The following is an 11540-nucleotide window of genomic DNA, read 5'->3' on the forward strand; positions in this document are numbered from 1 at the left end:
TGTGTGTGTGTGTGTGTGTGTGTGTGTGGTGGGGGGTGGGGGGGGCAGGCACAGTCAGTTCTGATAACAGCAACAGTAGGAGGAGGATGAGCCGTGGCCCCGCCCCCAACGCTCCCACAGATATAAATAAGAGGTGGGTTTATTTGACTACACTCATTTCTCCTGAAGGATGAGATCCCTGAAACACCTCAAGCATCACTCCAGGAACAATGAGGTGAGCCCTTATTTTTTCTGAAGGGGGGTGGACTTAAAGGAAGGTGTTTTGTTTGTTTGTGTGGTGAGCAGCGGGGAGTGGGAGAGTGAAGGGGGGTTACTTTGTTTTGCAGTTTGTGTATGAGTTTTTGTGTTTTTCCTCTCTGCTCCTGCTCTCTGTTGAAGTTGAAGAAGTGAAGCAGGGAGGAAGATGACTCCTCGTGCTGCAGTGGGAACGTCTTTTCCAATAAGAACAGTTGCGTTTCTGCACATTTTCCGTCTCCGTCTCTAATTGTTTGTCCTCAGGTGCCTTTCAGTCACAACTTTAAATGTGAAAGTGTACGAACACTCTCGCAAGTAATTACTCAACCTTCTCTCTCTCTCTGCTTGTTATTTGTCTTTTTCTCTCTTTCATTTTGTCAGCCTTTCATTTCGCTGTGCTTTTTCTTCTCTCCACAGCTCCCCCCTCCTTCCTTCACCTCTTTCTCTTTCACTCACTCTGTCTTTCTGTCTCTCCTCAGCTGCCCCCCCTCCACAGACACAAACACACACACACCCTCTCCTTTTCCTTTCTCTTCACTCCTCTCACATGCTCACTCAATCTCTCGTTCCCCTTCCCTCCCCTCCCCTTCTTTCTTTATCTTTCAGCCCCTCCATCTCATTTCTCTCTCTGTCTCCCTCCTCCCCCGCCCACAGCTCTTTCTCCTTCCCTTCATACCTCCCTCCCTCCCTCTTTTCTTTCACACACACACATGCTTTTCAAACACACACACACCCAGTCTCTTTCCTTTTTCTTTCTCACAAACACGCAGTCTGTCTCTGTCTGACTACTTTAAAAGCAGTAATTATAAATGACGTGGTTATCAGGGCATCCAGGTCTGCTCCCCTCTTCCATGCACACACACACCTTTATCCCCCCCCCACCCACACACACACACACACCACCCTTTTTTATCTCTTCTCCTTGTCTACTCTTTTCTTTTCTCTCAGTATTGTGTCAGGAGAGGAAGCAGCTCTTTCTTACATGGCAGCGCGAGTGCTGTCTGAAAAAGAAAGTATCGGGTCAGAACTTGTCACATACATTTTCCCAACCAGTCGGATCCACGCTGTGAAATAACCTGAAATCAGTGGCATGCAATCCTCACTTCTCCATTGCCACGCAGGGCCAGTTTGGCTCTTCCCTTACAGTTTTGCTGTTCCTTCTTTACACTCAGCAGGGCAAACTCAAGCTTCTGAAACACTTCTGAATTATACAGTCGAGTCTTTTGCCTCTGTCTGGAATACAAGTCAGCCTGTTATGAATATAAGACAGCCAACCAGCCAATTTCATCTTAGTCAAGATTTTCCTTATGAATGAGCCAGATCCCCCTCAGTGATGGGTTTGACTGTGGTCAGCCCGGCTGTCCCAGAACCCCACAGGAAGTGCCGAGGACAGTCCACGGAAGTCGGCTTCCTGACTGAACCTGCATCCCTTGTTGTGCTCTTTTTATTATTATTATTCCAAAGCCCGTCAAGGAAGGAAACCAGGCGCGAACACAGATCTGCGTTATCTCTTCAATCTAATGTTCAGTGGATTCAGAGCGAAGACACAAGGCGTAGTCTTAAAAAAAACATTATTACTTTCATGAATTCCAGAGAAAGAAAACGAAGCTTCCGTCGGTCTGGAAAACTACATTCGAATTATTACTAAAGGATGATCTCAACATTAGAATAAAAATAATATGCTACAGAGAAAAAAATTAAATAAAGTAAACAAGTGTAAGGACTGTTACCGATATGCTTCAGGCTCGTTTATATTTATGACTTGTGCTATGTGTGTGTTTTCTCAGGAGGAAGATCGTGGCTGCTTGGAGCGAACCTACCCAAAGATGACCGAGGGCCACGTAGATGTGGCCACGCAAACGGAGCCCGTGGTGGTGCTATCTCTGGCTCAGGCTGCTGTTCTTGGCCTCATCTCCCAGAATGAAATCTTCGGGGCCACCATCGCTCCAAACGGCTTTTACACAGGGGAGCCCAAAGAGTGTCCCCCTCCACCGCCCGAGTCTGTGGAGTACGAGTACGCCGACCAACTGATAGGGGCCAATGGGGACTACCTCGCCGAGCCTGCCGGGGAACCCGAGCCCCATTGCAGCGAGAAAAGACGACCTGGGCCCCGTGGGAGAACCCAGAGGCTGAGGACGGACGAAGACTCGGATTCTCTCCCACACAAAGAACCCGCTCCGCAGGCTCAGGTTAAAGGAGAAAGACTCGAGTCGGACAGCCCTCCTTCCTGCGCTCACATGAACTGCAGGCACAGTCCCAGCAAGTCCGAGGAGTCAGTGACCCAGCAAGGCTCTCTGAAACAGGAAGAGGCGTGTGGAAACTGTACCTCGCGTGCGAGAGATAAATCCAGGCCGCAGATAGAGGGACACATAGAACAAGAGCAAGAAGACAGCTCTGTTAGCGAGAAAAAGAGGAAGGAAGAAGAACCAGTGGTGGAGGAACAAGAGGAGGAAGCACTAAACCTTAAGACAAGTGGAGAAACAACAAGTACTCTGGAGAACCGGTATTATGATTCCAATGAAGCAAATTATGAGTCCCCTGATATGGCGATGCCGGGAGAATTTGAGGAGAATGGCCAGGCCATGCTGTGGTCCGACCCAGAGGGACTCGCCAGACGAATGCAGATCGACAGACTGGACATTAACGTGCAGATCGATGAGTCGTACTGTGTGGATGTGGGAGAGGGTCTGAAACGCTGGAAGTGCCGCATGTGTGAGAAGTCTTACACATCGAAATACAATCTGGTCACACACATCCTGGGCCACAATGGAATCAAGCCCCATGAATGTATACACTGTGGGAAGCTGTTCAAACAGCCAAGTCACCTCCAGACTCACCTGCTCACCCACCAGGGAACTCGACCCCACAAGTGCACCGTGTGTGAGAAGGCCTTCACGCAGACCAGCCACCTGAAGAGGCACATGCTGCAGCACACGGACGTTAAGCCCTACAGCTGTCGCTTCTGTGGCCGAGGCTTCGCCTACCCCAGCGAGCTGAGGACCCACGAGAACAAGCACGAGAACGGCCAGTGCCATGTCTGCACCCAGTGCGGCCTCGAGTTCCCAACCTACGCCCACCTGAAGCGCCACCTCACCAGCCATCAGGGCCCCACCACATACCAGTGTACCGAGTGCAACAAGTCCTTCGCCTACCGGAGCCAGCTGCAGAACCACTTGATGAAGCACCAGAACGTGCGGCCGTATGTTTGTCCGGAGTGCGGGATGGAGTTTGTCCAGATCCACCACCTTCGTCAGCACGCCCTCACTCACAAGGTACTAATGGCTCGCTCCCTTGCACCAAAGATACTGAAAACTAGACATGTCGTTTCTGCTGCTGTACATCACTAAACTCTTGAAAACATTCAACACACAAACGTCCAAGGGATTTAGAATAAAAGGGGCATATTAGTGTCTGCTGTAAGAATCTACAAGGAAGAACTGGGGTAAATGGCGCTCTTGCATCACAGTCTTTTCTCTAAAACCAGTTGCTTTGTAAACATAGTCTTCAAAGGCCTTGAGTTTTTATGTGGCTCAACCCCACCCCCAGCTCACGTGTTTTGTTTTGTCTGCAAAGACTCTTCCCTTCATGTTTGATGAATCATCTCTCTCATCGCATACTTTTTGTTATTCTATAGAACAAAATGCTTTTATTCACAACACACTGGTGAATATAAAAATAGGAATAGATTGAAAACTTATATAAGAGTTCATTGTGTCCATTGAACTAGGTCTTCTTCAGTGGTCAAACACAAATTAATGCCAGAGTGCAAACACTCAAACACATGCCACCTTTTTCTGATTCCTGTTTCTTCTCAAACACTTTTCAACCACGTTCGTTTCCCTTCAGGGTATGAAAGAATTCAAGTGTGATGTCTGCGCCAGAGAGTTCACCCTGTCCGCCAACCTGAAGAGACACATGTTGATCCACGCCAGCGTCCGGCCCTTCCAGTGCCACATCTGCTTCAAGACCTTCGTCCAGAAGCAGACCCTCAAAACGCACATGATTGTCCACCTTCCCGTCAAGCCGTTCAAATGCAAGGTGGGTTGTGGGCGAAGGAGGAGCGTGGGTTTCTGTGATMTACTTAATTACAGCGATGGTTTCCCCCTCCTCTCTCAGGTGTGCGGGAAGTCGTTCAACAGAATGTACAACCTCCTCGGCCATATGCACCTCCACGCTGGCAGCAAGCCCTTCAAGTGTCCTTACTGCACCAGCAAGTTCAACCTGAAGGGCAACCTGAGCAGGCACATGAAGGTCAAACACGGCATCATGGACACCACAATAGATGGACACGGTGAGTAACTTCATCCCTTGTCCTGATTAGACAGCTTCGACACAGATGGAGGTTAAATCTGTCAACGGGTTATCTGCGGCACATTTCCAACTTGTGCRGGGGTGGTGGCTGCTCTGAGGGCCTCGTGTCACATAATTGTCAGTCAGAATGTCCCTAATGCACTTTGACTCAGCGTGTACTGTAAATCCAGTGGCCAACTATTTTGATGTTTCTGTCAGTCTCTTCCCGTGTGTTTAGTAAATATAGCAGGGCCCGGATTAGACATGCCTGTCTCTAACAGCGGAGGCTGATACAAGGCGGGAGGGCAACCTACTGGCTGTCCTTAATGTGGCCATATGTCTTTAGGAGGAGAGCTGTCTATGTCTGTGTGTGAGTGAGTGTGTTATTGAGGCCAGCATGGGATCATCTTTGTATCTTCCCTTCCTTTGTCAGAACCCCCCCAAGAGACAGAAGGGCAGGAGGACTACGAAGAGGAGAGTTTTGAATTCAGCGAGCGAGAAAACCGGGCTAACAACAACAACACGCCAGATGTAGCCAAACTCTCTCAAATGGAGTACTACAACACCTACGGGAAGAACACTGGGCGCTTTAGCACGGCATAAGAGTTCAAACGAACACAAGTATAAAAATCAAAACTACGGTTTTAGTTTTGTTGCTGTTAAAGGCGTAGAGCTTGGATCCCTTGCTAACAGATGTGAGGAGATCCATTAAAACTGCACATTGATATGCACTGGAATCACGCGTAAGGCTTCGAAATGTGAATCATGGATACTTTTTTTTAATCTAATCATGTTTTTATTTAAAGCAAGGCAAATTTACTGATTTTATTTTAAAGATCGGCATTATAAGATACAAGTTTTTAGTAAGAACAACACCATTTCAGTTGCTTAAAAGGTGTAGTTCACTACTTTTGTGGTGGGGTTTTGTTGAAAAGGCTTAAAGAATATGTTACCTGTTGTTGGTGGTAGGGCAGGGCAATACGGCTCAAAGATCAATAATTATTGATTCATTTTTTGTTTTATCCATTTGAAATGAGAACCAGGAGAAAGAAGGCTGATTTTAAGCTGCCAAACTGGTGATGTGTTTTAGCCACAATTTCCGTTCAAGCTGTTGCATCAWTTTCTCCTTTCACTTCATGTACTGTATTTCCTTTTTTTTATTTAAGCAGTTATGAGGCATGGTGGTAAAACATGAAACTGCTGCTCCATGTTACTCAAAAGGTTGTTGCTAGCTACCAAAAAGTGGGAGTTGGTTGATGCCACCAACCTTTCTTAGCTGGGCAGTAAGAGGCTAAAGCCTTTTCTCTGCCTACATCCCCCAGAATGCTGTGCAGTTATGGATCACAGTTCAGTGAAATTAYCATCATTCTATTGTACAGGTTTTCTTTTGATATAAATCACTTGTCTGTCATTATATTGTTTTATGGATTTACTGCCCAGCCCTAGTAGATCTCTTTGAGCGACCTAAGTTTGGAGAAATACAGTTAGTTTGACTGGATAGATGAGCTAATGACAACCAACTCCAGCTTCAATTATTTTTAGTATTTTACATGAAAGTTAGTTGACAAACTTCATAAACAGTTTTACATTATATGGCTATTTACGTAGAATTTTGACTGAGGCCATTAAAAGACATGTACAATGATGTTTCAACAGAACCCGACATCAAAAGATCTGAACTTTCTTTTCAAGATTTTCATCTAAGGCCTAAAACGAAAGCACATTTTGAGCAAGATCTGCATGTCACTCTGAACTTATTCAAGTAATTCCAGTTTTTTTCTCAGTCTGCTGGGTTTGTCGATGTAAAAGGTGAGGGAACAAGTGTTCTTTCACCTGCTCCARCCTACCAAAAGGTTAATGGTTCACTTTGATTTATACTGTGAAAATTTAAGCTCTGCAAAATGACTTAAATTCAATTTTAGCTTTCAACCTGTAAATGACTGTACAGAACGCATCAGTCCTCCTGTATATTGACTGGTACTGTAATCAGTGCGTTGCACTAAAAGGACCACTGTGTCTACTTCTTACCATTCTGCATTAACAAACCTCACCCCGTATTGATTTCCAGTCTATGAATGTAACCGTTTCTGTGGAATGTTTTCAGACACTGACGACGAGAAACATTTTAATTCCCTCTTTGCAATGGTTTTACCAAAGAAGTTGATCAAATCCTGCAGCTACGCGGGCGCGCCATCAGTCTCATTTCCTCGCTGTTGTGTTGGTACACTGAATTTATTAGACCTCATGAAATCACATTCAGGTTTACCTTTATCCTTCCTGTAGATCTTTTCAAGATTACCACAGTGGTGCAGCGTACTTGTTTTATTTTTTTCATCCAAGTCTCCGCTGCAGCATTTTCAATAAGAAGGCAAACCCTGCATTCATACTGCTTTTCTTTTTTTTGTTGTTGTTGTTATGGATGAATCTCACCAAGAATTGTCCCAAAAAACTCGGACAGAAATATTAAGTGCCCCAGTGTGTCTGCGAGAGCATGCTATCCATCACGCTGTACTCCGGTCTCAAGTGATGAACGACAACCTCCCAACATGTGACAGGGCCATGGACCCTGCGGAAAATGATTTGGAAATGCTCAATATATTCAGTTTTCCACTGCTTAGTTTTTTTTTTTTCAAACTTGAAAACAAGGTATCCATTTGCAATGTTGATATAGTGCGTAAGATTAAAAATAAGTGCTCAGTTTTGTGAGTTTTTTTTCCAGCTYCTGTGTTTTCACACTGTCACTATTTTAGTGACAAGGAGAGGCATCTGTATTAGACTTACGTGTGAAGATATGAACAGAATTGTATGTATTATGTTGTGTACCACACGATACTGTCCAAAAATAAATTTATTTACCTTTAATCAGTTGACTGTTAATATTTATCCAAAAAAAAAACCCACTGACACAATGAAATTTAATTTATTAAATTTAATTTATTAGGTCAAACGCRATTTATTTGTTTGACATAGTCGTTGCTCAAGGTATTACAGCACTGATTATAGTACACTTTACAAAAATACAACCTTGCACATAATGGGACAGGTAGATTAAGGGGCATCAGGTGGAAAGATGACCATTTGATATCCTAAGAAAAACATTAGATAATCCTACAAACAGCATTCTCCTTTTGGTGAAATGAAAGTGAATTTGTTGACCTTTAAGTTAAAAATGAGGTACAAAAAAAAAAAAAAACGAGTGCCAAAGCCGTCTCACTGTTGTTTCAAGTCCTTCACTTGCCGAGGGCTTTATCCAGATTTGACTTGATGGCRTCGAGGAAGTCTGTGGTGTTCACGTAGTGCTCGTTCAGCTTCACACTGAAAATGTGAGACAAGACAGCAGATCAGAGGATTTAATAATGCACAAGGTGAAAGTTTCTGCACTCTGCTTTAACTCCAGCTGTGGTCAATAACACCACGTTACAAGTTACATCTTAAATTCAAGAGCTAAAAGGCACAGCCTTATATACGGTATTAAAAAAAGACTTATTGGTTAAAAAAAAACATCCCCAGACTATATTTAGATTGAGCTTGCAGGTTTGTAATCCAGATTGCTCAAATTAAAAACGTCAGAGCAAATATAACGTGGTACCAAAACCAAACAGCTGAATAAACAACAAAAAAAAACAAAAAAAAACACAAACTCACATTCAAGGTTTTATGAGACATGAATGGATCATAAAATAATAAATCTTACCTGTATATAAACTAATATTCTTCCAGTCTTTTTTTAACCACAAAAATTTACAAGAAATCAGAAAAATGTTTTCAATGATAATTAATACCTGTTAGATATTTCATTCAGAAATGCTCCAAACTCAGAAATGTAGATATTTCTATCTGGTTTTATTAAAATAAACTAATAAGCACAAAAAGTAAGGAAATTTGTGTTTGACAGAAAGATTTCTTTGCTTGTTGGTAATAAATCTTATAGCAGGCACCTGACTGACAGCACCTGAAGGTCCTAGAAGCTCAAAACAAGAGTCACAAACAGAAAAATAAACTGTTTGACAATGAGAGAGAAGATTTGTCGTATTTTTCATGTGTGCAACCCACAGCTCCACTGCTCATCCCACAAATCCATTTTCCTTACAAATATGGCATTATTTAAAATAGAATTTAACAGGTTTTCCAATGATAAAATATATATTATCAAAAAGCTTTGTTACAATAAAGAACTAATCCAACAAACACAAATTTCTTCTCATTTTGTGCTAAGTTTATGTTATATTTTAAGGACAACCTGTGAGAAACATAGAGACAAAAACACTATTTTCTTTTTTGTGTAGTTAAAAAAACTTTAACATGACCCCATTAGGGATTTAATGGTTGCCAGCAAAGTTAGTTTCTAAACTTTATCACAAGTTGACCAGCCAAAACAAATAATACCTTCAGTACCACTCGTCAGTAAAAAGGAATCGAGCTGGTAGAAAGATAAAAGTGAAAATCTTTCAGTGATAAAACTAAACCTCATCTTTTTTTGTGTCATTATAGACTTAATGTCCCAAAACATAAAGATGCTCCAAGAAATAAATGGATACATTTTTCAAACCAGGACTGGGTCTAATGTGGGCTTATATGATTAATTATTCTCTGAATTCTGTTTTTAAATTAATGGTTTATTATAAAATGTTTGCAAGTGGAAAAGAAGAAAAKAAAAGAAAATAAAAAAAGAAAAAAGGTTAAAAACACTATTTTTGGTGGTTGCTGTCATTTAAGTACACATTTTGTGTGACTCAGCTCTGCACCTTATTTTGAATCTTCTCCTTTAAATGTTCAACTAGACAACAGTTTGAGTTATTCTTCGCTTTTTTTTCTCCACACACCTGCATGAGTTTGAGCATCCCTGATCAAAACTGGTTATATTCTAAATCTCCAATCACTTATCCATAGAGTCACAAAGGCAACCGGTCCAGGAGAGAAACCCAGACATCCCTCTCCAGCACCCAGCCCGGAGAAGATACAAYTCCTCCAGTGAGTTCTGGGTCTGCCGTGAAGTTTAGCCTCAGTGGGACATGCACAAAAAACCCTAAAGGGAGGAGTCCAGGAAGCCTGAACCACCTCAACTCACTTCTTTTGTTGTGACGGAGAAGTAGTCCCCTAAGGCTGAGTCTGCAGACTCTAYGAAAGAAGCTCATTTTAGCCTGGTGTAACACAGAACCCGTTCTTTCAGCCGTACTTCATGACCACAGGTGAGGCTGRAACACCGATGAAACAGCAAATTGAAAGCTTTTTCTCTCAACTCTTTCTTCACCACGAGCCAATGAAGCAGCGCTCTCATTACTCAGGATGAAGCTGTCACTCTGATAAAACCTATTGTTTGATTTCACCAATCAAAAAAAAAACAGATAATGAAAAATTCAAAAGAAATCCAACACAGACTCCTCAAACATCGTGCCAACAAACAACAGCCAGAAGTTTCTCTGAGCTGCTGTTTTTAAACAATCAGGCACAGAAGAGTCACTAGGAGAAATTTATTTCTGGCTTATCAACAAGAAAATCAGAGTCACAGGTTTAAAGGGAAAAAAGTGTGCAGTTTCACAAAAAGGCTACATGAGTTACTCAAAAAGCTCAAAAATATCACAAAACTAGAATAACTCAAAAAGTTCTGAACAATAACCTAATAATTAAAGCTCTCTTCTTTAAAGCATGTTTTCATTTCTTCCTGCACAGCAACTAGGATTTTTGAAACAAGGCCCCCAAAGAGAAAAAGAGGCTTGTATTAACAACTATACTACTTCAGGAATTATGTTGCATGAACACGGAACAACTTCCCAGTCCCTATTCATTTAGAAGGTCAAGCTTTTCCTCATACACCCAGAAGCCTGTAACCTTAYACTAACTCAGACAATAACGTTGATCATTTCATGCTTTCTCAATGTCAGCTAAAAATGGGACAGCAGGGTTTATTCACTACTGCTGACATTATGGTCAACACAGCTYTGAGCACGTGAAGCTGAAGATGGCCTGAAGCACTGCTGAAATTATTATTCCTGGTGTACTAGCACACTCGTTTATATTATCACAATAAAAAAGTTGCAGGACCACATATATCCTATCTTACATAATATTTCTGTATTAAACAGTTCACAGAGTTTTAATTTTCTATGTTTACTTTAGTCACTAAATTAGTTTAACAGGAGCACAAAACTTCGTATAGCAGGCAGTAATGGTCTTCCACTTGGGTGCAGTTCTCATATAAAGCCAGCAGATGTCACTCTGACAGTGTGAAGTGCTTTAAAGCARTGCGTCATTCATGAAGTTATTGTGTCAAACTGATCCAAGATGTTTTTGTTTCATCACAATCCACTACTGAATAAGCTGGATGTATTTCACCGATCATGTGACTCAACAAATATTCTGCCAGCGACACAAATGTATCTATATATATATTTTTAAACTTTGGTTTAAAATGAACTTACTTGGACAAGCCGTGGATGCAGCCAGCGAGGTCCTTTGTCATGACGCCGCTCTCAACCGTTTCGACACACACCCTCTCTAGAGTCTGTGAGAACCTGCAAAATTAAATACATTTTTTTGTAACTTGTTTTAAGTTATGGGTGATGTGTTTTGAGAAACACTGCTGCACATCTTACTTTATAAGCTCAGGGTTGCCGTCGAGTTTGCCTCGATGCTCCAGGCCTCTGGTCCAGGCAAAAATACTAGCGATGGGGTTGGTGCTGGTTGGCCTTCCCTGAGAGTACAGAAGGAAAAATAATTTGTCTTATTAAGCTACTAGTCTTGAGTTTTATATCATGTTATAATGTTATATTCTCATTAGGGCTGCACGGTATATGCGGTAGACAGTAGAAACAGTATGAAGTTGGCCTACGTTAGAAATTTACGCTCTACCATCATATCGTCATTACGTCATCGCACTTGTGTCAACAGGGCTGCAAGTGCAGAGACAACTGAGCAGGAGAAGTTAAAATATAAATGAAGAAATTCTACCATTTTAAAACACGTATAGAGAGGATAAATCCTCAAAATATCCCCCTCCCGCTGTAGAAAAGTTACGT

General features: G+C 42.2%; 2 protein-coding genes across 2 annotated transcripts in view; one reads left to right on the plus strand and one right to left on the minus strand.

Moving 5' to 3' along the window:
- Nucleotides 1–142: 142 nt before the first annotated feature.
- On the plus strand, nt 143–7386 carry znf710a (zinc finger protein 710a). The gene is made up of 5 exons (XM_014003547.1): nt 143–214; nt 2022–3506; nt 4081–4272; nt 4351–4525; nt 4958–7386. The coding sequence occupies exons 1-5, from the start codon at nt 170–172 to the stop codon at nt 5125–5127; spliced, it is 2067 nt and encodes a 688-aa protein (XP_013859001.1). The 5' UTR covers nt 143–169; the 3' UTR covers nt 5128–7386.
- A 52-nt stretch (nt 7387–7438) lies between these two features.
- Nucleotides 7439–11540, minus strand: part of idh2 (isocitrate dehydrogenase (NADP(+)) 2) — a 12787-nt gene continuing 8685 nt past the window's right edge. Inside the window, exons 9-11 of the mRNA XM_014003548.1 lie at nt 11118–11215; nt 10944–11036; nt 7439–7839 (exon numbers count right to left, since the gene is read on the minus strand). Of these exons, the coding sequence (XP_013859002.1) occupies nt 7755–7839; nt 10944–11036; nt 11118–11215 (276 nt within the window). The 3' untranslated portion in view covers nt 7439–7754. The remainder of the gene's footprint in view (nt 7840–10943; nt 11037–11117; nt 11216–11540) is intronic.

Source organism: Austrofundulus limnaeus, unplaced genomic scaffold, assembly GCF_001266775.1.
Source record: "Austrofundulus limnaeus strain Quisiro unplaced genomic scaffold, Austrofundulus_limnaeus-1.0 Scaffold19, whole genome shotgun sequence".
Lineage (NCBI taxonomy): Eukaryota > Metazoa > Chordata > Actinopteri > Cyprinodontiformes > Rivulidae > Austrofundulus > Austrofundulus limnaeus.

Bases quoted from the DNA above. Each gene is read 5' to 3' on its own strand.
- znf710a (XM_014003547.1), top strand. From the start codon at position 170: ATGAGATCCCTGAAACACCTCAAGCATCACTCCAGGAACAATGAG. The intron at 4,273-4,350 runs GTGGGTTGTGGG...CTCCTCTCTCAG, and splicing joins TCAAGCCGTTCAAATGCAAG to GTGTGCGGGAAGTCGTTCAA. The intron at 4,526-4,957 runs GTGAGTAACTTC...TTCCTTTGTCAG, and splicing joins CACCACAATAGATGGACACG to AACCCCCCCAAGAGACAGAA.